The 26,841-nt window shown below is 41.3% G+C and overlaps 1 protein-coding gene across 1 annotated transcript in view; it reads right to left on the bottom strand.

The window, feature by feature from the left end:
* The window catches only part of FLT1 (fms related tyrosine kinase 1), a 106,884-nt gene that overhangs the window by 30,415 nt on the left and 49,628 nt on the right, over positions 1–26,841 (bottom strand). The window contains 5 exon segments of the mRNA XM_030954195.1: positions 1,732–1,863; positions 3,695–3,841; positions 8,642–8,932; positions 16,153–16,261; positions 24,901–25,015. Of these exon segments, the coding sequence (XP_030810055.1) occupies positions 1,732–1,863; positions 3,695–3,841; positions 8,642–8,932; positions 16,153–16,261; positions 24,901–25,015 (794 nt within the window).

The raw sequence follows: 26,841 nt of genomic DNA, 5'->3' as shown, positions 1-26,841 counted from the left end.
AATTAGTAGGATGATTTGGACAGCAAGCAGCTGGCAGAAGTTATTAATTTAGCTGTTACAGCAGCTGTAAAAGCCTTGGTATTATCAAGGCACTTAGAGAGAGGTGATTCTGCCTCTCTACTGTTGTGAGACCCCATCCGGAGTGCTGCATCCAGTTCTGGGGCTTTCAACATAAGAATGATGCGGATCTTTTGGAGCAAGTCCAGAGGAGGGCCACAAAGATGAGCAGAAGGCTGAAGCACCTCTCCTATGAAGGCAGGTTGGGACAGCTGGAATCGTTCAGCCTGGAGAGGAGGAGGCTCCAGGGAGACCTATTGGCAGCCTTCCATTACTTAAAGGGGGTCTAATAGAGAGATGGAGAGTCGCTTCTTCCGAGGGCATGGAGAGATAGAGAATGGGAGGGAGGGAGAATGGTTTCAGGCTGAAAGAGGACAGGTTTAGATTACATATGAGGAAGCATTTTTTTACTCTGAGTGTGATGAGGCCTGGCAGAGGTTTCCCAGTGAAGTTCCAGGTGCCACATCCCTGGAAGTGTTCAAGGCTGGGTTGGAGGGGGCTTTGAGAAATCTGCTCTGATGGAGGTGTTCCTGCCTTCCACTAGACCAGGCTGGAGCTAAAGGGTATTTAAGGATCTTTCCAACCCAGACCATTCTATGATTCTATAATTATTCATAGGGGGATAGGGGTTTTAACTCCTCAATTTCACCAGTTAGGCCAGCCCAGACTAGCATACACTTATCCCTGGCCTTTTAAAGCAGAAACATCATTGTATCATCACTATTAACTCTGACTGCAAACACATTCATGGCAAAAAATCAATACTAGTTGTCTTGTGCTGCAGAGTGGTATCCAAATATTGAGAAGTATTCAGAACACAACAATTATATGAGAACATCCACAAACATATAATCTCTGCCTAAGAGGCCTGGTTATATTCCAATTGTGTTCTTTAAGGAGCAACTAAATGCATCTAGGACTACTTACTTAACACCAGGTCAGTAAAATACATTATGTCAAATTTAATACATGCACGACACTGACCTATGTGGAGAATGTCAACCTACTTCTCTAATCTCATAATTCATGAGCCAAAAGGGTACTCAATGAAATTGAAAGGTCATTTAATAAACTTTCTTTTTATTTAATGTAAAATTAATTTATTTCCCTGCCACAGGCATGAGTCGAGATTGTCAGAAGGCAGAACAATGCTGGGCATTTAAATTCTTAGCACGATAACTCAAGTAATGGTTACAGAAATAACTAAATCAAACTACTTCCTTGTAGTCGTACCTTTGCATATGTAGCTATTGCTAGGCTAAAATCTTCCAGTCTGATTTGGCAATTCACTTTGCACTGAAAAATAAACAAATTAGAATATCCCAGGCCTCTAATTTCTATGGGATTAATCTGAAATGGGAAAATATGTGGGTAGGAGAGTGTTACTTGCTCTGGTTTTTGTTTGTTTTGCTGATACTAAATTTACATTTGTCTTCTACCCTGACCTGATCTTTGTTGGGTTGAAGCAATTCTTCTTTTTAGGTCAGTGTAAACACACTCTGAGTTAGCATTTCCTGCTGGGCTTCCTTTCCAACCTGGTATGCTTCCCTTGCTAGGACTTCCTTCAAATTGCTTCAGCGATCACCAGAGGAGTCCCAGGTCATACCCCTGCCCTTCCAGCCTAAGAACATCACTCTGGAAGTCTTGCTCTTCCCATTTAGTGTGGTGCTTTACCTTGTACTGTGACATATGCCGCACTCTCCACGGACCCTTTCAAGTTGGTGGCTATACACTGGTAAAGTCCTTCATCCTCCTCTTTTACTCTTTCAATAAACAGCATTCGGCTTCCAGGCCCTAAAATTATTCCTGTGAAATGAAATATTTTGCAATGAGAGGGAGCCAGGATATAAACAAAACCTGGCCCTTGTGTAATAGTATCGGCTTCAAGTTCTTCTCAGAAGAGATCTGAGCCACGGACTGCACAGCACAATGTTCTCTGCAGGGAAGCCAAATACACTTGGATGCCTTGCAAGTCTCTTGGAAATCAGTGTTTACAAAGCACTTGTGTGAGTCGAAAAGCTCAGCCTAAGGGAATGATCTTGGAAGTACTTGGTACTGTTTATGCTGATAGCACTGTGCCTATGCTTTCATCCAGGTAAGCACTTCAGCATGTCTGCAGCTTTTGGAGAAAGGATAATCTGATTACTGCACTTGCAGGCCCAGGTTAGCCCCAGAAGCAGCTCAAGCTTAGAGCCCTTCCAAAAGCCCTTCAGACTGTCCCTATGGGCAGCAGACTTGCTCCAAATCTCATCTGCCCATGTGGCATGGAACAATGGACTCCTTCGCAAAGGGGCTCGGGATAGTGCAAAGAGAATTCCCATGAGGGAATTACCTGAAGTTTTAAACATCTTGTTTATTCCAGATAGGTCAACCCAGAAGACAGCCTGGACAATACTCCAAGAAGTAAGGAAGAGGCAGGGAGCAGATTTGGCCTCAGGACTGCTGCTAGGGCACCTTCTAGCCAGGAAATGTGCAGTCAAGTACATACTTGTGTTTGGCTCCATCAGAACCACAGTCCCAGCAAAATGTATTCCCACCATCTATTTCAGGCACCTAACTGAAGTGCTCTGACCCACCCTCTGGAGACATCTCCCTGGCTCCCAATCGTATCTGTTGCATTACACCCAAGTTAGACACATAACCTTCATTTTGGAAGATAGTGTTATTAATGCACACTACAGCAATGTGATCACTGTAAATCTTCATGGAATCTGTCTCTAGATTAAGCTTAGTGCCTGGGCTGCAAGTCTGCATGGGCTTATAACTCAGCTGGAGAAATCCTCAGAATTTTTCCAGTTGTTTTTATTCATGCTATTGTAATTCGCAATAATTCAGGACATGACCATAACTACAAACTTTCTAAAATGTTCTGTAGAAGATTACACTTTGAATTCAAGTTCCTATGCACCAGACCTCCTTGAACATTTTTGCTGAGTGTTTTAACACTATCTCAGTGTGTGCTTCTGAACCAAATGTGCATGAATTCCCATGAGAAAGGTTTTGCCTTTTCCTCTGTCATTCATTTCCATTTGAAATATCCAAGGAACACTTCCATGATTATGGTGCCAGCAGATGGACATTTAGCCTTAGCTGATCTTTGAAGCCACATTCCAGAAATATCAGTAAACAGCTCCCAAAGTTTTACTGTTGTTGCAGCATGACACCTGGGAAGCTGTTCCTTTCTGCATGAGCTGCATGAGACCTGGATTCCTCTGCCACAGTAGGTGCATTTGGATTTTGGATACCCCAGACATGGATTTAATCTCCTGGATAGCTTTTGACTCGTGAACAGACTTTGAGTGCCTGACCGCAGACTCCTGCTGGTACTTCCCTATCTGCTGGCCAAGACCCTGTTCCTTGGGCTCCCTCTATAACAAATGGAGGTAAATATGTTTCTCTGGAGATGACTCTTTTAAGGTGAAAAGTGTTTCACTGATTCCATAAAGGCCAGTTGTGTCTACATCTCCAGCTTGGCTCATGTTTTGGAGTGACACAGAATTACCTGGAGCACCTGGGTTGCTGCCTGCCTTCCTTACATCTAGCTGCGGGTGCCAATGACTCTGCAAATGGCTACCTAAGGCAGATGGGTAAATAAAAAGCCTGCTGTAAGAGATAGGTGAGTACACAAAGCTCTCACCTGGTTCTTGCTGTATTTCCTCATGGTTTTTAAACCAGGATATCTGGGGCTCAGGAATACCACGAGCCTGGCACTCCAACATGGCAGAGTTACTGGCGTTCACTGTCTGATCCGAAAGCTGCCGCAGCAGGGCTGGTGCCTCTTGAGCTATAAGACAAAACAACACCTTTGTTTTACATTCTTGTAATGGTGGAGATTTAATTATCTCCCCTACACTCATTTTACTGTTGTTAGAGATTGCTACAGCTCTTCTACCAAGCTCATTTTTCACTGATTTTATTTACTGTTCTACTCAGCTCAGGAGGGTTTGGTGTGTGCAGAGAACTCCTATTACTCAGCAATGGCATGCTATGGTGACCAATGAACACCCAATGATGACAGTGTTCAAAAGATTCTCTCAGTTCCATGACCAACAATGCTTGTTTATATCGAAAGCAATGACTTTCTATGAAAGCTCAGTTTTTCACCATCAAAAGAAACAAACTGTGACACCAAAGATTTGAAGAATCATCAGAACACCCTTGCAGCAGAGTATCTCTGTACTGCTGGTAGCACTTTGCTGCTCTGTACACCGTGATAGCCACAAATGTGACTTTGATAATTTACTTACTTTAAAGAGTGCAGATACAAATCATATTCAGTAAACTCACATAATCCAAAACCACCACGAGCACATAAGCATTGTACCAAAGTCTTCACAAATTATTCCGCTTCTGCGTTTCACATATTTGGCTGAACATAACCAGGCCTGGCCAAACCACACCACAGCATTTCAAAAACACACTACAAACATCACGTTAAAGTAATCTCTGAAGACAACAAAACAATCTCATGATCATTTCAACCCTTTGCCACTCCTTCCCTCATTTCATACAGTGCTGAAGGCTGTTCTAACAAAGGTCAAGATATTTACAATGTTTATGCACATTATATGGCAACATCCTTCATTCACATTTGCAACTCTCACATAACTATTTTTGGTATTTTGGTCCATTTAAAGCAGTCATGGAGAATTCAGGGAGCTCATGAGCAGTGTCACAGATGGAAATACTCTGCAGGTTCCTTGAAATTCCCCAAGTATTTGCAATCTTTCCCTTCAAAGACAATGCCAGGACCAGCAATTACTAACATGGTAATACACAGATTCCAAATATGAATTGAAAAAAAAAAAAGCAGAAACCAACTATTTGCAAATATTTTCTTTTGAGCTGCAACAGATGTCAATACACCAAGTTCAGTATCAGCTGAATTTCTGATATTCTGTGTTTGGAAGATTATTCTTTTTTTCCTTACAGAAAAACTACCCATCATACATAATTATTCTAGCCATCCTCATAATTATTCTGTTACCAGACATAAATAAAAACTCTCCAGAAATGTTAAACCCCTATGTACCATCAGATTTTTCAGTGTGCATGACCACCACAGCGCTAAAAACTCCTTTGAAGTGGGATATTTTTGCAATGCCTTTGCCCCTTAAAATTAACTCCAGCATAGTCATGACTGTGCAATGACTGTGGCCTTTGGGCACTTCTGAGCTGCAAGCCAGTAATTTCCACAAGTAATTAAATTTGTTCTTAACAGCCTGGTAGACAATTTGTTCTCTCTTCCCAAACAGCATTGCTTATGAGAGGCATTATAAATTCTTCATCACATACCTACACAATGACATAGTCAACTATATTGGCCTTGCAGCCAAGAAGATTGCCCTCTTCTCCTTGATACCTTGCCTCAATTTTTGTTTAGTTCTCATTTTTCACAGCACTATGAACAGGGACAGTCTGAGGCATGTCCACATACACGTGCTGAGAAGAACTCAACATTTATCAGCAGTCCCTGACAGACACCCCAGCCCAGACATCCAAAATGAAGGCGGACAAGATGACACAACAAAGGCAAATCACACGTTCTGTGAGTTGTGATTAATTTTAATTTGTTTATAGCCATACACTAAAGATGGGATTTCATATTAAGAAAAACTTCTTTGCTTAAAACTTAAGTCATCATTCACATGCTTTCAATAATTTCTCTGCTACAATCAGCTGATTTTTCAAGGACTTTGTCAACCTGAGGATTACTCTCTTTTGCAAACCACCTGTTTTCTCCCGTTCATTTTTGCAGTGAAGCCAAAGGGGACAGTTTCCAATGTCCGACTCCGCTCACTCCAAAGCCAAGGGGCAAGCCTGGCCACCAGCAGAGTGTGGGGCTCAGCTCCCAGGGCAACCCCCCAGACCTGGCCCCAGCCTTCATGCTTGCCCACAAATGCTGCCTTGCTGGCCAATCTCTGCTCTCAGTTACCCTGAGGAACTTCATAGTAGGCAGAATTTGGCCCAGGGAAGTGACAGGGGGATCACAGTGGGGAGAAGAGGACACTGGTATCAGAGTACTTTTCTGACCTGGGGTAGTAGGGAGGGAAATTTTGCATTTTTAAAAGCAAACAAAGGGGAAAAATTACAATTTGTTAATTTTCAGATTTACATTTGCATTCCATTCATTTTTGCCCTTTGTTAGGATTATGTTGTCTGTTCATTTATTTTTTATTAATCAGTACAAAAATATAAATACAAGCTTTATTTTAAACACTTAAAAAAGAAGAAGAAGAAGAAATATAATTCACACCTTTCTCCCTAAATAATATATTACACAACAGAAGGCAGAGAAACTCCCCAAACCCATGAGATTCTCCAGTCATCCAAGGACATCAAAGCGACATCAGTAGTTTTTATCCTGCCACCAAGAACTGCTTTCCTCCAAGGTTTCCAGTGAGCTTTCTCTGTGCTCTCCAACACGGACAGCACATTGGGATGTCAGGACATCCTTGCCGAGCGTGGCCCTCTGAGCGCTGGTCGAGCCCAGGCTGGTGGAACCGCCACTCAGCAGTGACATACATCATTGCAATGCACAACAACTTCACAGAAGAACAGTCTAATTGCCACATCTCTTTTTTTTTTTTTTTTTTTTTGACCCAAACTCATATTGCCTGGCAACTGGCTGCTACAAATCATGGTGCTTCGGCTCCCAAGGCCATGGAAAATTCGTAATGTCCTGTCATCACCGCCCACCTCGCCATCAAATGTCTTTCCACAAAATACCCTAGGAAAAAAGGGGATTCTGTATTGTAGTTCTTCTGAAGAATTGCAAATGCTAAAGAGTGAGCTTGCTCCATTTTTAAGCAGTCGCCAACGACTTCACTTGCATTTTAGGCATGTTTTAGGAAAAAAAGAGAGCCTGATCCCTTTGCAAGAACACATTGTTTCTGGAAGCCATCATGCTAATAATGAACAAAAGAGTTACTGTATACAAGCAGGCTATAGGTGACATTTCAAGATATAAATGATTATTCTTTTCTTTACTCTGACAACTTCCAGGTTACCAATTGTTTTCTAAGCATTTTAGGCTCCATGAAACTGGCATTATGGGGAAATGCTATTGTTTACCCTTTCACACTTGACAAAAGTAATTCCCACGTGAAAGGCAAGTTTAGCCGTGGGACACGGTCTTGATACCTAAAGGAGGAAATAGTCTGGTGAGTTCCCAAGCGCAAGAAACTGTCATGTTGTCACCCTCTATTTTAAAAGCACAGCCACTTTGTTCCTTTGCTGCAGCTATTTTGGTCATTGTGGTCTGTTTTGTTATGGCTTGTGTGAATGCTATATAAATGATTGATCATAAATGTAACCAAAAATAATTAAAGCTATGTAATTGTAAAAAAATAAAGTTATCAGATCTATTAAAAATAGTAACTTTTTCCTTACACAGAATTTATAGCACACAGAAACAGCTCACAGCAAAATCATGACAAAGGAAAAGAAAAGGGGAAATGCTCACAAGGAATTCTTAGGTTGCCCTTAATTGTCCTTCAGCAGTTTTGTTGGTTCTGAATCCCCATAATAAATCCAATTGTCATTTGCATACCAAAAGCAATGAATATTTTTAATGGTGTCAGTTTTGAATTTGTATTTTAAAAATGTATTAACTAACCGTGCTGGCTAAAACCTTGTCAGTCAGGTTAGTGTAACATTCTTCATTTAATAAAATAATTACAACATTACAAACTCCTGAATCTTCAGGCCAGAAGCAACACTCACATTTTTATCAGTAGTTTTATACATTAGTGCAGAACTGACTTTAAAAATTGACCAACACAGCAACTGGAAGTCTACCTGGATTTATTTGGAGAAACGTGGTTCATGGCTGTCAGTTGTAAAATCATCATTATTATAAATGATATGATAGGTCTGTGCATTATATCAACATTTTTATTTCTTCCCTGCATACTTCTTTTAGAAGATATTTTTTTAAGATTAATGTACTTTAGTGTAGAAAATAATTTCAAATAAATAAGTATTAGAACTTGCTCAGCAGGTAATATTTATAAGTCCATCAAGATCAGATTAAAATAAAAAATATGTAGTCCAGTCAATCTCGAACTGAATTGTGCTCATTCTGCACATTCAAGTTAGCTTATTAAATGTCCATTGTTGACTGAAAACAGCAGTTTTTAAAGTTAATCAGTTTATTCAGCTTTGACACTTTTGATGAGGCTGATATCAAAGCGGAAGAAAAGATTGATCCAAAGTTTTCCTTATTGCTCAGTAGGAGACAGCAAGAGAAAAAATAACGGCATGTAAAATGTAGCACGGGGGATCTTCCAAACCCCAGCTTCCACGTGCCTTTTCAAAGCAGAAAACACCCGTCTGAACTCAACTGGAAGCTCATGCGTTAGGATTTTGTTTGCTATTCCTCCTATTTCCAACCCATGGGGAAATGAGCACCACCTCAGGGCTTGAAAGGTAGCAAGTGATAAAAAATCAAGATGATATGAGACATCTCTTACTGTTTAATGAGTCCTTTAATGTTTTACATTGCTTTGTGTTGTACAATCATTCCTTGTGCTTTTATATTTGAGGATCCGAGAGTAAACAGCCTTTTTGTTGCAGTGCTCACCTCTGATTGTAACGTCTTTCTGTTGAAGCACTTCTTTCCCCGTGTATATGTTCCTTGCTCGGCAGGCATAGGTGCCTGAATGTGCCAGGGAAACGTTTTTGATGGTCAGAGTGAGGGTGATGGAGTACTCCCTGTTGTGAGACTTCTTTGCTTTCGTTTGATTGTTGACTGTCCTGGGTAAAATCCAAGCAATGTCTTTGTACAGGAATTTGTTGGCCGAACAGGACAACACCAAATTCTCTCCTTCAATGGGCATTTTTTCCAAACTAATATGGAATCCACTTGGTACATCTGTCAAAAATCAAGAACACTTTTTAGTTTACATGAAACTAATGAGCCAAAATTAACACAGCATATATTTCCCCCTTTATCAGGAAGTCTTTGAACCAATCAATGTCATTGTCTTCCTGCTCAGGTGTGTAATCTTTCCTTTCACACACTCAGCTCCAGCTATTCTCATAATTTTTCTTGGAGCTATGATACACTTGGCCTCAGATGTCAGCTGGTGTAAACTGAAGTTGCTCTTGGAAGTAATGAGTTTGTATAAATGTTATGCCAAGTTATGACAGACTGGGGCAAGGTACCAAAAGCAGAATTATTTAAGGACAGCACAGTGGGACTATGAAAAAGGAGAAATATTCTGATCACAGCTCCAGCTTGTGAACTGCATAAGAGAAAAGGAATCTCAAGAGGGCAGTATAAAAATACTGCATTTCATCATGTTTGGTTATACTGTTTTCTTGTTATTCACAAGTATTCAGATGAAGTACCTCTATTTCTTAAAAATGCTTCAAGTCCTGAGAAATTACCACATCTGTGATCACATGCCTGAGATTTCCCTTGGAACAGAGGTGCTTACCCTCCCTGCATTCAAAGCCTACCAGGCCCCCAAGAGGTAAGCAGAAGTACCCTCTGCCCTGGGTGACCAGTTATGTGTGGGCAGCACTAGGATGAAGGTATTTTCTTTAGGTGCCTTGGCATTATCACAGGTGAAAAATATTTTCACCTGGGAGAAACTAAGGATCACTGCACTAACAATTTACTAAGTGTAGATGTGAGTGAAGTTTTCACTTCATAGAAGACGGCTCAGGCAGGAATTATCCAACAATGTAGAAAACCCTACTTGAAAAGGTCCTGCTTGCAGTTTATTGTAATGTCACTTGCAACTTCCTCCACCTGGGCAGTGGTGCAGAGCTGTGGTGGTGTCAGCTGCCTCCCAGCTGCCTCCACCTGGGGCTCATCCCTCCAGCGAGGCGCTCACACCACTGACCTCAGTGAAAGTAGAAGTTCCTGAGAGAAAGCACTTGCAAGTTTTACTCCTAGAATGCAACCTCTCTTGGTTTATTTGTAGCCAATATTCTGATAAAGTCATTTCCTACTTCTTGGTCAAGTAACATCAACTGTGGCCATTTTCAATTGTTCTTTCACTACTAATTGCTACGGCACTTGGCCGTAAACTTGACTTGAAATCCCAAGTATGGCTTCTTCTTTTATAAGGGAGAATTATACCTTCTTTTCTTGTTTCTTAGATCATGAACAGCTCAATGCTGACTTCCATTCAGTTCATTCTTACCAGTGTTGCTTCAGGTTTAATGTCACTTCAGCAGGAATGTGTAAAAAGTACCTCTCAAGTGAATAATATGCCATATATTTTTTCATTAACCTCTCTCATTGATTGACCAATCCATTAGAAAGCTTCTCCCTAAATCCTCACATTACAAACTGAGCTGCCTTGTCTTCCAGGGGAGCCATGAGCATAACCTGCTCACTGCTCTCTGCCTATTGGAAGCCTGGCATCAGTTGTCCCCCTTAATATCCTCTTTTCCACATCTATCCCTGAGTTAAACAGAGGGTAAATGAGCTCCTGGATTGAAATTGCTCCTGACAGTAGATGCCTCCCAGGAAGAGGCCTGATTTTGCTGGTTGAACTCATGGTGCCCCTGCAGCGGGAGCAGAGTGTGTGCCTGTCATCAGTTGTAGTTCAGGTGTGCAGGCCAAAGATCAACCTAGTGGAGGCAGTGACACTAAAATATTAGACTGGGTATTAAAGCGTGGGGTTAAATTGTTCTACTTACATTCCATTGGGATACCACTTTTCTCTCTCTGGTAAACAAAGCTATAAGAAAAACTTCAAATTTCATGAGCTCATCTATGAGTGACAACCATCAGGATCCTGTTTGATATGTAAGAGTGTGTGGTGCCCAATTCTAATCTCAATTAAGAACATATTGACTGGAAGTGCTATTCAGATGAAACACCTCCCTACATGAAATCCATCACATTTAGCTTCAGCTACCAAAATGCAGACATTTACTTGAATGTAGATGTTTTGTGTTCTGTATGTGGGCAAAAGTTTACAGTCCATGGGGCGACACAGGCTTCTCCAAGGGCAGTGCAAACCATCTCTTTAAAATGGGTCAAATGCCAGACATCCTGGTCCCTCATGTTTAATTCTTAAGAGATCCTACATGATCAGCTTAGGCTTAGGTACCTAATTGTAAAATTGAAGTTAGATGAACTGAATCCTATACTTGATTTTGTTAAAAAGCATTAAATTCAGACACATTTGAAAATAATCAGATGGCCAACATTTTGAATGTGGAGAAGTACTTGGAAGAAAGAAGGTGCTGCATCTTACTCACAGTACATTTCAAATTGTTCTGATGTGTGTTGGGAAAGCCAGGGTATTGGTTAGAAATAGTGATAATTTTTGCCTTTGAAGATGCCAGTACTCAGTAAAAGCTAAGAAAGCCAAGCAAAACTCTTAAGATGAAACTAAAGATCCCTGGGGACTGAGGCAAGTGAACTATTTTTAGCTTAAAAGGATAATGTGCCAACAGTATAACACAGTTACAACTACTTTTATGTTGTCAGGTCTGGAGCTCTTCCTCAATGTGCCTTCTGTGAAGACTATTTTCTGAATAAATCTAGGGACAACAGCAAAATGCACATGATTCCAGAAGAATCATTTGTTTAAAGGCTATGAGCCTCCTAATATATGACACCTATCTCACCAATAGTTACAGGCTCAGGCTAGCTAAATAACGTGGCTGGGAATAATGTAAAAGGGTTTTATTTACTTTAGTGATTTGAAGCTTCCTGTGGAAATAGCTCCCAGGTTTCCTGATGGAAGATTTTGTTTATCTTTGCCAAGCACCATCAGGAATCTCAAAATAAAATGCGCTTAGTGACATTGGGAAACCAGGGAGATAAGGCAGAGCTGTTCCTGTTTCACCCTCTGTAATTGCAAACACACCCATGGGCCTGCTGTGTGCCAGCAAAACAGCCCAAAATGTAGGGAAAGGGGCAGGCTGGAGGAAAGGGTGCTAATACAATTAAATTTGGCATAAAGGTGTTGTTACAGAGACTGCTCCCATAACAGTGAGCAGGAGAGCTTTCAGATATCTCCTTTCTACATTGCTTTTATGTAAGTTGCACAGCTACTTTTGGGTCTTGAACAATGATTTGCTTTTAGAGCTAAGTCAGTGACAGTACACGAAAAATGCTCTTTATCTGACCAAAGCCATAGGAAAGCTACTCCAAAGCCCATGGTCTTTGTGTCACACACCCTGAGGCACAGTGTATAAAATTATGTATACCACTCTCAAACTTCCTAGGAAAAGATAGGCAGGTTTCACTTTAAGCCCAGAAATAATGATATTTACAGTAACTAAAGAAAGTGCTTCTTCCTAGGTTCTCTCTGTTGTCAGTAATTTCCTTATGTTTACCTCTCCCTGAAGGAGTGGAACTTGTCAACTCCAAACTAGGGCTGCTGGGACACGTTCTGCCTTCCACCACCTTCCTAATGGTTTCTGCCCACAAAAAAGAGAGCCCTCACAGCACTGCAGCAACTTCACTGCAGCACGTGCATTTTCTCTTCCCCAGGACAAGGGCTGAGGGAGATTGCCTTCAAGGAAAGGGATCTCCCTGTTCAGAACAGTCTTTGTCTCTATCTGCTCTTTAGAGTAATTTCTGGTGTGTCCCTTTTATAGCAGCTCCTTTTTCTACAAGGAATCATCCCCTCCTGCTTAGACACTTCTCTTACTTTTAGACACTTCTGTGTGTCTCAGGCTGACTTCAAATGGCGCCAGAAGACTCAACAACATAAGATAAACTAGCCCAAAGCTGTCACACAAACCCTGAAATATTGGTTTTGGACTCATCAGGAGGAAATACTTTGCAGTGTCCTGTTCACATCCATCAGCATGTGAGGCTCTCAGGTTTTTACTCCCTCAGTGCATTTTTCAGCACATTCTGGACGTGTTTGTTTCTTGATGTGAAACACAGCCATAGCAGTTTGGTCTCAGCCTGATGGAGGAGAATTATGGTGAGCACAACTGGATTTTTGTAGGGACCAAATAATAGTATTGTTTGCACTGCTTTCAATCAATGCAAGTGAGTGTCAGAGGATGATCAGGACTTCCCACATCACACAACTGAAGTGCTCAGCTCCAGAAGCTCATAGGACAAATGCATTTCAACTCCACTGCCCTATAAAGAATGTTCGCCACCAGTCAAGATGTTAAAAAATTCCAAGATATAATAAAGCTGACATTTCTCTTTCTGAACACCAGCCAATATAAGATTCTTCAAAGAGAAGTCATAACATTCTGCATGTTCTCGTGCAAGCTTTAGTATCAAGGAGAAGGGTTTCCTTCCATCCTTATTTAAGATCTGAGAATGCTAGGTCTAAATAGGAAAACTACATCCTTCATGTCACTGCGCTAAAATACTTGAAACCACCATCAAAACTTTGAAAGGGAGATTTGGATATGGTGAATGGGGTCCATCAAGTACAGCTTCATTTTGTTTCAGGATCTTCCATGTCATATTGTGAAAACTGAAGAGTAAGAGTTAAAGAAGGCCAAATTCAGCCCCTTGCATATTGAAAGAGCAGCATTCTCAGTGGATGATTCTCAGTGACTTCTCAAAGTTTCATGTGAAGTACCCACACAAAGATGAAACTATCATTGGCATGTTAATTTATGGAGAACTATGTGGTGTTCATCTTTCTGTCCAAACACACACAATGTGAGGATAGGGATTAAAGCAAAACTGAAAGTGGGGATAAGAGTCATCTTCACGGTGGCAAATGTTCTTGTCACTTCCATTAATAGAACATGGTGACATCTTTCTTGTTTCTGTACTTTAACAAACAACCTGCCTGTGTGTCACTTATCTGTTTATACTTCTCATGCTTCTTACCAATTCTCTATATTTATAGATAAGTGGCACTTTCAAAATGTGAAAGTGTGTTATGACATGGAGATTTAACAGCTGTAGACACCCACAAAGGAAGCCTGCCAGGTGAAACTGTATGAGAAGCACAACAGTGGATACCTAAAAAAGAAATGCAAGTGCTTGCAAGGGTGCCCATCTGCTGGCATGATGGAGTCATGCTGCCTTCTGGTAGCTGAGGCCTGAAATGTTGGTGAGACAGTGCCACAACTTGTCAAGAGCACCGACTACTGCTCATTGCTACTCTTCTGTGTGGGCAGGAGGGATACTGCAAGCTGGATGGAAGCCAGATGGAATCTGGGCAGATGCAAGGAAGACTACAAAATCCTGGAGGTGCCAGAGAAAGGTATTGGTGCTCAAGCTATCTTTTCTTCTCTTTTACCAGTTAGAGGAAAGGGCACTCTCCTGGAAGCACAAAACCAGCTCATGTGGGTCAACAGATCTGCTCAGCTGGGGACCAGCTCTGTGGAAAGGGACCTGTGGTGGACAACAAGCTCAGCATGAATGAAAAGGGCACTGCTGTGGTTAAAAAAAGTCATCAGGCTGCTGGGTTGTAACAGCAAGGGCATCACCAGCAGAGATAAAGAAGTCATTACACTCTACTCAGAACTTGTCAGGCCATATCCAGAATACTGCATTCTGTTTGGGCTCTCTCTATACAAAAGAGATGTGGAAAGTCTGGAGAGGATCCAGAGAGGTGTCACAAAGATGATCAAAGGACTGGAGAGTCTGCCCTATGAAGAGAGGCTGAGAGAACTGGGTTTGTTCAGCCTTGAGGAAAGGCTTAGGGGAGACTTTATCAACACGTTCCAGTATTTAAAGGGTGGCTACAAAGAAGATGGAGATTCTTATTTTACAAGGAGACAATGGAAAATATGAGGACTTATGGGTAGAAGTTACTCCTGGGGAGATTCTGACTGGACACAAGAAGAAATTTTTCTCTATGTGGACAATCAGTCATTGGAATAATCTCCCCAGGGAAGTGGTGGATTCCCCAACTTTGGACACTTTCAAGATTCATCTGGACAGGATGCTGTGCTTTTCCCAAGACGAGTTGGACCAGATGATCCTTGAGGCCCGTTTCAACTTGATATTCTATGATTCACCTTGTCAGAGTATTTTAAAAACACAGAATTTGGGAGGGAGAACATTTTTTGAAGTACTTTTTTCTTTTTCCTTTTTCTTTTTTCTTTTTTTTTTTTTTCAAAATCAAATCTAGTGAGAGTGTGTCTATTCTCTTTTGGTATCTCTCAGAATAGAAATAGAATGAGTTTCACTAAAATCACTCATCAGAATTATAAGCAAGAGAATGACAACATAAAAACCCCAGAGATTATGATTTGGGGATTAAAGCATCTAAATATTTTAGCCTTTTTGCTTTTTCTCATCTTTTTGAATGAATTACATTTCTTTAATTATCTACCCTGAAAATTGCCAACAACCTAAGTTTATAAAACTACTGCTTTATAAACAAAACTAAACTTTTTGACAGAAAACAAATCCTTTGTAATTGCATGTGCAGACTTTGTGTTGCTGAATAATGCAGTAGTTATTCCCAAAGCCACACTGTGGGCTTTTTTCAGAAATTCCTGAAGTAAAGCATTAAGTCATTTGTTTGTGAAAACTCCAAACACATCTCATAATGCAAAAATAACAGAAAGCATGCTCATACGTGAAGATAACACCAAAGGAATTCTCAGTGCCATAGTGCAAATGGCATTCCAGGCTGTCTTTCTCAGAGGAGGAAACAAAACTCTGTGGTCTGTATCCTGACACTTTTACACCCATAAGTTGCCATCGTCCCTGAGATCTGTGAGAGGTACCCCAGACATCTCTAGCACTGTGCTGCCTGCAGACACTGGCACTGTTCTAGGCTCTGTGTTGTGAGATATCCTCGTGGGCAACAGAATGAGGCTGTAGACACCATCACACGTGAAACTGGCTTACTTGTGGGTGAAAATACACTAAAATTTCACGCATGAAATGACTGCAGAGATGAACCAAAATGGGGAATTACTCATTGCTGTATTTGTAATTTCTGTCATGCTTGATGCTTGATGCTTGAGGGAGGAATGAGTCATTCACCAATTTGGCATCCCTAGAAATCCAGACCAGCAGCTATGAAACCTACCAGCATCACCCAGAAAGATTGATATGAGCTTACACATTGCAGCAATTGTGAAACAGTGGTATATTTAAAAGCCACAACAACTTAACAGTTATAACTCCAGAATCAGGAAATACGTTTGACTCAGTAGAGGAGTAGATCTTACCTGTTACAATAAAACTGACATTTCTTTCAGATTTTCCCACTTTGTTGGATGCCACACAGCTGTAGATTCCTGACGATTTGGCTTCAGCTACAACAAGAGTACTAGCAGTCTGCAAAAGAAAGAAGAGGTTTAGCTCTCCTTGGCTCAAGAACTCAGTTAAAGCTTGCCTTCTCTTTTTCCTAAGTCACCATTGGCTGTCCCATGATCCACTTTTTCCATTCATTCAGTGATGGGCATCTCTGGGGCTATTTAAAGAAGATGTTACCATACACAGTTTTGTAAAGGATAGAAGAATAACAGGAAACAAGCTCCGTGGGTGACCCTTATATCATCAAAGGCATCATGACCAAAAATCTTTGAACATGTCTTTCAGATTGATTTATCTCTCGCTGGTGATGTAATGGTAAGCTACAAGACATGAAGCACGACAGAATGTGTTTCACACAAGGAGATAAAGCAGCCTGTAGGAGAGCCAGACTGCAAAGGGAATAGGTGAGACACGCCTCAGGCATTTGGATAACCCTGGGGGAAAAAAGTATCTCAATTTAGCACTAAACTTGTTGGATTTCTTTCATTTTCCCACATATGTGTCAGGTGAGACAGAGCAGAGGCAAAAGAGATGTTTACTCATTTTCTTTTGTACTATTTTCTTGGACTTAATATTTCTATTATATAATAATATGTCATTGTTAGTTATGTTATATTCTATCACCATCTTAAGAGGTCCAGCACACTAAATATTTTCCCAGAGTTATATGACTTGAAAGATAAGACCTTGAAAGACCAGGGACCAAAACCACCTAATGTGCCCTTAGAAATATAAAAAACACTGTAATAATAAGAGTTATACTTTTAGGGTGATGGGAAGCCATGGTCTAGTGGCTTGGGCACTAAGCAGAAGAGGAAAGTTATGCAGAAACAAATGATGTGTCATTCGGTTATGGAGCTGAGACACGAGGCATGGACATGGACTTTATCACTGTAATGTGCTTCCAGTTACTACTTGGTAGTTAAATTTTCTTTCTGTTGCCATTTTACTTGTTCTGTAAAACATGGTTTGGCTAGAGTTACGGGCAGAGTTGGGACAGTGACGAATGGAAATTGTGGGGCTTCAGAATTCCACTGTTTGGAATTGTTTGGTGTCTCTATAAATCCTAAAAATAAGTTCTGTGCAATTAATACATTCTTTTAAGTCTGCCTGATTACTGGAGTTGAGAGACAAACACAAGAGGGTGAGGCAGTAATAAATAAGGACCAGTTATCTACATTATTACATAAACACTGACTGGACATTTGCACTGCTTTTGTCTCCTCCTGGGAGAAAGCATAGCTATCCCCAAACTCCTGTTGAGCGCCTAAATGAAGTAGATCTTCTGGTTTCCTAAAATGATTCTTCAGTAGAGAGAGTCTATTACGTTTCCTACTACTCAAGCAAACACTGTTGAGGCAAATAATTTGGTTTTGGCTTGTTTTAGAGGACTTCACTATGGTAAATTCACTACAATGCTAACAGCACCTCTACCCTGTGAAATTATCTCAGCGGCCAACTACCTGTCGGCTAACATACTACATAGTATTTCTAGCTACAGTTTTTATAAACTACCTTTTTGGATCTTTTGTGAGATGAAAGAGCATCCGTAATACCAGATAGATAATTACAGTCCTTAGGGAAAAATTATCCTGTTTTGCTAAATTCAGTAGGCTGACCTCTACAAATTTCTAATTATAAAGGGCGCACCCAGCCCTGTCCATATTTTGTCATTCTCTTTGAATTTCTTCCAAGTTCTAAACATAATTTTTTTTAAGTGTGGACACAGAGTACAGCACCAGGATTCCTTCATCTGCTTTTTCAACACTAACTCAGACCAGAAGGAAGTCCCACAATGTCTGCCACAGAAGGCTAATGTGGGTGGTTAAAAACTGCTTCTGCCATGCCAGACTTTCCACCAAAAACCAGCGTTTTTATGCTAGCTGGTATTACCTCACAGCAATTTTGCCCAGGAAGCAACTGTGACCTAATATGCACAGTGAAGGAGAATGAAGCTCTTGCTCTCTAACTCCAGGACACCTGTCTTTACTACACACAGAGGCAGAGCATTTCTGAGCCTGAAAAACACGTGCTGACTATTCCTCCCACAACTACTCCAAAGGTTTGAAAAGTTTTTGGAAGTTTCAGACTGCATTTTGCCCTTCTATCATTAGGTATTACTTTTTAATGGAAAATTGTGCATACTGTTTTGAGTTCTACTTCTTCAGCCCTTTGTGATGTGATTATTACTTTTGAGTAGTAATCTGAGGATGGTGCATAGACTTATGCTAGAGTATGACTGCAGTGACTTACAGATGATGCCTTTTCTTGTGTATTAAATTGCCTGAGAGAACATTTATTAGCATGGAAACCCAGTGATTTAAATTGCCAGCTTTTCCCCCTAGCAGCATTTTGGTTTTGACCAACTCACACTGTCCCAAATACTTCTTTAGTATTTGGGCCAAGGATCACTTCCAACAGGCAACTCCCATGCAAGAAATGGCTCTTTGGAAGGCAAGGGAATTAAATGCTGTGAGCACAGGAGACCTTAGTGCTAGAGAGCACACTGGTATGTTTACTCTACTGAGGCAGAGAAAGCCGCAGTGTCTAGGAGGAAGCAAGACTGACTTTGCAACAGAACAGAATATTTTAGAGACAACATGTCTCTGTATAAATCTTTTAGCTTATAAATTAGCACAAGGATAAGATAACATCTCTTTAAATAGTTTGTGAGCCCTCCAGTGGTGCAGTCTGTGTTTTTCATTCTGGATGCCAGCCAAAACCCACCAGAGAAGCAGTGTGTACAAAAACTAAGCCTGGCATATTGTTTATGGAGAAACTATGGCTGTTTGAGATCAGTTTGTGCAGCATGGTTCCCTCCGTACAGCTATTACTGCAAAAGAAGCAAAAGTTTTCACAATCTTGTATCATCTGGCATCACAACAGGAGTTTCAGGCCCTGGATTTGCAACTATGTTATGTACAAAAAGTCTAAATTGAGTTGGCATGATTAGACAGAGCAGGCAAATCCCTCCTGGCATGCTCAATATCTTCAGCATCATCTCTCCACAAACTCCATTTACCACCAAAGTTTTGGCCCTTTATGCCTTTTTTTTACTCCCATCATCTCTGCTGAAGCACCATGTTACAGGCTCATCTCAAAGCCAGGGGCTTGGGAAGTAAGTCCCATACTGCTGCTGCTTTGCTGGGCAAATAAAAAAGGCATAAGGCAGAAATCCTAAGAGATGGAAGAGGAATTCACAGATTTGTATGTGGTGGAAACTGATGAGGAAAAGACTGGGGAGGCAAAGAGAATGCAAAGCAGCTGACAAGATCATTGCTGTTGGAGCCACGGTAGGCTGGTCTTTCCCCTGGAGGGTCTGCTCAAATTTCTTTCTTCTCAAAGTAGCTGAGATAGAGGATTCCCAGTGCTCCAGCTGATGGCAGAGAAGGAAAATAAGTTTTCAGAAAATGTTTGGCAGCTTGGCTTTTATGTGATTCCTAGAAGGCCGATTAAGATACTGACATGAACTTGCTCTGTTCAGAGATTGCTGCCCTGACTTCTTCAAACAGCCCATGTATTTAAAAAGCAAAATACTGCCCTTTCAACATAGAGCAGGTTAGTGCAAGTCTGTCAGTTATTGCCAATTCCCTTCTAGTTATGCTTTTAAGAAGAGCTATTGATTAAAAAAAAAAAGGAAATAAATGAAAATATGCTCTCTTTATGCCCTTGGAATTATCTTTGTCTAAAGGAATATCATTTAGGAACATCCATTTCTAAATATTGGTAGGGCACTGCTGGATTGGTCTGCTCTTGCCAAAGGCATACGATGTGCATGCCTCACATGTTGGCGAGGAGTGTCGGTGCAAAACATCTGGTCAACATGTTTCACCTTCAGGACCACCATGGGAGAAACACCAAAATATCCTCAACAGGAGCACATGAGTGGATGTGAGAGCACCCACTTTCCCCCTGGGGTCAGACAGAAAAATCTCTATGAGTTGCTGCTGTATATCAAGCAGAGCTCTGTTTTCCCTCTGCACCCCATGCTGTCCCACAGCTCAGCAGCAGCCAGCCCCAAGTTCTGCTGGTTTTAATCTCACCAAGGGCTTGGCTTTGCGGGTACCTCCCAAAGATTCACTTGAAAGTGTTGACAGCAATTCTAGTAGCACTCGGGAAGGCTCCAGGAGAAGTTACAATGTGCTGAAGAGAGGAAAGTGGGGCTCCCACTGCTATCTTTAGCCTGGGTTCTGAGGAAGATCATACTGTCCTTATGTTCATCTGTCTGCCAGCCTGTCCATCGGTCTGCCAGTATCCTCTCCACCCCCACATGCTCAGTAATTTCTGAATCTATTGCCCAGTTTCATCCAAGACTTATTGACAACTCAAAGCTCATGAGATCTCACACTCTTAATGAAAACCGACTGTTTGGTGGAGGGGAAAGATCAAAATGCTGCTGTAGTGAGCTAAACGGCTTTCTCTTCCTCTTTGGGTTCCAGATGGCCAATCTGCACAGATGTACTGGCCAGACAGCTGGCATGTGTCAGGACTGAGAACAGACACAGCACATGCTTCTCCCTCTCATCAGTAATATGGGAGCTCGGAAAAGAGGTAGGTGTTTAGGGCTTGGCATAGAAGATGCAGGAGAGATGGAACCCCTTTATTTTGCGTGCTTACACTTATCAGTCATGTCCAAGAAGGGTTTACTCTTCTGACTATTTAGCACTCCACTTTGGAGGGTTACACTTTTTAATACTACCCCCAGTCAGGCTGACGCATCTTTGCAAGCCAAACCAGAGATACACAAGGGTGAGTCTAAATTTTGTCTTCCAGAATCATGATACAGGGCAATTACCTTCCATTTTCCATGAAGTCAAGTGTCTTTGTCATTCACAAGTGCTGGAACCACTAAAAACCTGTGTCAGTTAGGTGTTCATGCAGTGCAAAACAAAGTCATACGTACAAATATATGTACTTTTATACACACACACACACACACACACACACTCACATATATGCGTGGTAAGCTCCAATTCCATGCATTACTACCCTTTATGCACCATACCTAGAGGCATACCCTGTGACACAGACCCAGCTTTTGTGGTACCTGCTATTGATCAGTGGTACTCCAACACATGCTAGCAGCAGAAGCATGAGGCAGTCAGGGACATTCTGTTCCACTTCAGGTTCTCAGTAGGTTAGTTCCCAAAAAGCAGAGGGTTTTGTCTCACTCCCTCCAACTTTCCCTCGTACTCAACTGCCCTCCTGTCTACTGTCTCCTTCCCTTGGATTTGTAACCCTTTCTTCTTGGCCCCCACTTTTTGCTTTCCCTCATCTGAACTTGCCTTCTAGTGGTCTTCTGCACGCCCAGGATCCTTGTTGACTTCTCCTGCAGAACTCTGTCCCTTGTACCCCTGTAGCAGGAGTACCAAGTGCCTTCAAAGCTGTTGATAAGCCAGTGTGAGCCTGCACACCTGGGACAGAGCACACCGAATGTGTGCACCACTACCAATTGTACTCAGGGGCACAATGAATGCACCAGTTCTTTCTGTACCTTATTATCGCAGGTCATTCACTGACTGACAGTCTAATGAACACTGACCATGCAAAGAATAATAATCAGTATAATAATCAGTGTTAGCCCTCAGTCAGACACAGCAGTCAGCTTTAAGGGGAGCACTGAGAAGTGATGGGTGTTAGTCAGCTGAGTGACAGCAGAGTGTCTGTGACCTGTTTACACGACAGCCTAAGAATAGCGCAGCTTTGTAGGAAGTCGCTGAAATGTCCAACAAAACGAGAATCAAAACATTGGGTGGGGGAATCAAATCACTTCAAGACCTGTCTCATGATTAAGTATTATGGCATATGTTACGAAGTTCTTCCATTGTACCACTCGAGTTTCTCAATGTCTGCTTGGAGAGGCTTTAGCGGAAATGTTACTAAAACACTGTTGTCACGGTTTCTCTGTCACCAAAGAATCATGTAGTGCAGGCTTCCTGCACTACTTTAACTGCACAGGCACAGGGCTTGAGGTTTTTCTAGCTTTAAAATATACTTGTGGCTACCTTGATAACCACAGACAAACAAACAACCTACCACAGCAAAGAGCCAAACTGGAGGCACTTAGATGTTGCACATACAGGAAACATGTGGAACTGGCACAATGTCTTTAGGAAGGTGAAAACAGCTACCTTCATTGCTAAAGAAACCTGTCGATCATTCCTTGTCCATCTCTTCCCTTGCTTACAATAATCTCATCCTGTGACCACACGCATTTCTCCTTTCATGCTAACCCAAATGTGAAACTTTCTGAGTTTCTTCATTCATTTCCTACTGCTTTGTCTCCTGCATCTTTGTTGTTTCCATTGAGCTCTGAGGTTGTTTTTACCACTCTTGCTGTGTTGGGATGTGGAAGTGGGGTAGACACTGTTTATTTAGCAGGGCACCACCGCTGTGGAAGTGCCTCAGAGATCTGTTCACAGCTGCTTGCAGGAACAGAACTGCTCACAGTAGCAGTCCATCAGAGGCAGACACTTGTGATGACGTGCTGCATTCAGTGAGCTCAGTGCTATTAGCACTTTGACAATATCCCTGCAGATGGGCAAGGGCTCTGTCTGAGCTGTCTCTTTGAGTTTGCTCAGGGACGCTGAGGGTGAGTCTCGGGCTGCGAAGAGTGAAAAGCCACAGACTCCCATGGATTTAAAAGAACCATCCTGGATGCTCTAGAGCAGCTGTGTGTGCGGTAATTGTGCAGCTCTCAGCTTGGCCAGGAGCCTGGGCTTAGAGAGCACTTTTTTTACTTACAAAAGCAGTCCAGCTGTGCTTGAAAAGCTACGGAAGAGCAGCAGAAATAGAGAAACTTTAGAAAAGCTGTGAAAAAGCTGAGTACAGATATTGTTTCACTAACCTCCCCCTCCCCACAGGGACCAGGAGGAGTAAAGCAAAGCAAGGTAGACCTTTTTTAATTGAACTAAAGAGCAAAAAGACAATGAATACCAGGGAGGACCAATAAGTTTCACTGCAAATCCTTCCGTGCAAGGACCATTCCTTGGTTCATTTCTGGGCACATTTTTAAAAAGGGCTGCCTGCCAAAGACTTGCAGTTCTACCACAAGGACCCATTATTAGCATCTTCCTCCAGGGAGGAATTTATTTGCTGTTGACTGGAAGTTGCTTTGATGTTTTAGCCACTCCTCTTCTGCTGTCTCCAAAGTGCATGGTACACAAGGAGAATGAGATCTGGTCATTAGACAGCTCCTTCTGCACCCTGTGAACAGGCTGGACTGCACCCATAGCACGGCTATATGACTGCTGGAAAAGAATTGATTCTTATCATCTTGTTCATCATTCCCCCTGTGGAATAGACTGTGTCTTCCTGTGCCTGAAATTATTTCCCTTTCCTCCTTCAAATCCCTCCTTATGTTTCATTTTTCATGTGCTTTCCTATGATAGAGTACCCTAGGAAAATGTTTGCTCCCATCTTTGCCTTGATCTTTAGGCACGTAGAGCTGGACAGCTAAATAGAGCAAATGCCTCCCTGGGATCCAGCCTGTTCCCACGTGCTGGAATGCTGCCATGGACACCTGTGATACTTTCTAAATAATAAAACAGCCGGAGAAAACGCAGTCCCAGATCTGATTCTTGGCTGCACGTAAAACCCTATTTATTCTGCGGTGTGTGAAAGGGCCTTGACATGAGAATAACTACAGGTTATAGCCATTTTCATATGCAGGAAACTGAAGGCGGCCATCATAGGAAAAGAGACCTTTAACCCCAGTGCCCTTAGAATTACAAAAGGCATTTTGGTGTCATTAAAAATGAAAGGCCTCGAGTAAGATAGGCATTAAAACTTGTAATCTCTTTAGCTATTACTGCCACAAACAAAACTAGCCCGTGAAAACAGACTCTGTGACAGTGTGCTCTGCAGCACAAGCTACACAACCACACCAAATCAGTCCCATGTCTATCCCAGGAAAGTGCAGTTGATCTAGGGTACCCTTGATTTGAGGCTTTAACGGATGGACAAGCCTCCTTAGCCCTTGGCAAGTTAATCTCATGGGCCTTGTCTTCCACATCAGACACCAATAGGCTACAGGCCCACACACCCTTCAGAATCACCTGCATATCCCCATGACCCATAAAGGGATGCTTGGCTTGGACTAACACCTAAATTCAGGTGGCTAACGCTGCTGGGATAAATCCCATCTTGCTGTCTCTGGCTGAGACTTCTCTTAAACTTTGCATCCATGATCTGGATTTTTTTGGCTGATTAGAATTTATTCCAAAAAAGACATGGCCATCTAATCAACTAGGACCACATCTGTGAATAAGCTGACTAATGACTGTAAATAGTTTACTTCTTATGGGAAAAAAACCCATAAATTGTGGAATTGCACAAAATGAGGCAAAGATGGCCTGGAACCCTGCCACATGCTTCTGAGGTTCCCCAAGATACTTCAGACCATGAATAAGAGAGCAGACAATATAAATCCCACTGATACACTCTCCTGGCATGTCACTTACCTTTACATGACAGCCACCAGAAAAAAAAATACTCTCATCAGATAAATACCAAGTATGAAACTTATCTGCCTGTATGCAGGCCTCAAATCCAAACATATAAAAATGCTGGCTTCTTCTCTGTTACCTTGATAGCATCTTACAGTGCCTTTTCAACACATGCTGTCACACAGAAAGGTTATCTGCTCCTAGGAATCATACCTTATTTTTGCCCTCTATTACAGCTGTTCTCTCAGTGATGCTCTGGATCCTGTTTCCTACGTGGCTGCCAGCTTTCAAGATGAAAGATCCTTCAGTATAAAAGCAAAACCCGTGCCTAAAGACAAGAAAAATTGAAATGTTATTGATTTGGTGATAGAAATTGGACAGAAATTCAACACGTAAGACAAAACAATTGTTTTGAAAACAGTGATCAGTCAGGAAAACTGCAGGTGCTGCGATGACCAGGAAAGTATAATTGCTTTTCATTAAATCTTGAGGTTTGGAGCCTGATAATTGGATTTGCTCTCACATCCACTCCTTGAATATTAGCTCTCTGGAGTAAATGTTCACATTTAAGCCACTGCAAACTGAATTTACAGTCAGAGCCTAAACATAGAGCTGTACAAGACCAACATCCCATTTCCAATGCTCCTGTTTTTAGACATGGCCAAAACACAAGTTCATACTATTTTTAGCCTTTAAATCAAGACAAATTATATTGGTTCAAGATGCATTCCATAATGCATTGGATGCTCTTTTGCTCTGTGCAGGCTGTTTCTGCTTTAACAAAAGATTATGCCAGTTTTCATTTCTGAATATTTATTTAGTTCAGTTTACAAAACAGCAAGATATTAATACTGAGGCTCAATGATTACAAGACACACAGTAAAAACAAGCATAATCCTGCAAACGAACAAAATTAAGTTAAACAGAATTATACCCAAATGAAAAAGGGATTTAAATTATAATTTAACTGGAAGAAAATCAAATACATCTTAATGAATGAAAGTCCCAGAGATAAAATGTTTTTGCCTTATGCAACAAATTGGCTTGTAATCAGAACATTCAGGTGTGGTCATGGTAGAGATAATTTGTTTCTTAGAGTCTGATTTGGTACACATGGATAAACACATTGGAATGCTTCTTAAGTGCTGCCTGATCCTGTTCTTCTGTGAGAATATCTAGCTCAGTTATTCATCCAGAATTTAGTTGTTGCTTGTTCAATTCCAGCATCATTGGCAGAGATTAACCCTTCAGCTTTATGAAGTTCTTTCAAATACACTATGTTCCTTGGATTTGAAAGATAATGACTGTAGTATCTGTAATCAAATAGTTCTGACTTGTATAACAGTTGTTTGGAGAAATGAACTTTAAAGCCCAGTGAGTGAAAAACAGAATATGATGCAATCATTTCCCTTCAGTCAAACTGTGCAGTTTGCTTTGCACAGTAAACTTTGTGTTGTTTGGAATACCAATGGTACACCAACTTTACATGCCTGTTTTTAGTTGTGCAGCTTTGCGTCAAACTGGCTAATGACTTAGCAGATATTACAGCTTAAAGAAATAATGACATGGAAACTAACTTGGGCTGCCCAAATTTCACATTGTGCACTGAAAGGATCAGTGCATTGAAAAGACAAAAAAAAAAAGAGCCAGGAGAAGGCAATGGCAATTCATTCATGGAGAGAGGACAGGGAAAAAGAGCCTGGCAGGAAAGCCCTATCTACACAACCACATCTTTCAGACTCTGGTTTAAAAGCCAACTTCTAATACATTATTTTTGAGGCCAGGGTAAATGAAAGACAGGTGCATTAATAAGGGCACCTGTTGCACTCAGACGGGGAAAATTGGTTAAAATTATTCAGAAAGGTAGAAGCCATTTTACTTTGCACATTTAAAGCTTTAAGAAGTCTGGTTCTGTAACAAGAATAAAACACTGAAGGCATGATAATTTGGCTAAGCTGGTAACATTTTCATGCCATAGAAGATATCAAAACTCAATTTGTGATGCCAGACACACGAACAGGCAGTATCAAAAGCACATTTGTGACTGGATGCAATCTGTACAGGAAAACAGAGATATCAAAATCCCACTTCATGCATATTAAAAGGCGCCTCCTAATTTATTTTTTTCCTATCCCCAAAGAATGCATTTATGTT

The sequence above is a fragment of the Camarhynchus parvulus genome, chromosome 1 (assembly GCF_901933205.1).
Source record: "Camarhynchus parvulus chromosome 1, STF_HiC, whole genome shotgun sequence".
NCBI lineage: Eukaryota > Metazoa > Chordata > Aves > Passeriformes > Thraupidae > Camarhynchus > Camarhynchus parvulus.
The sequence above is the reverse complement of the archived record's forward strand: the minus strand, read 5'-3'. Positions and strand labels throughout refer to the sequence as shown.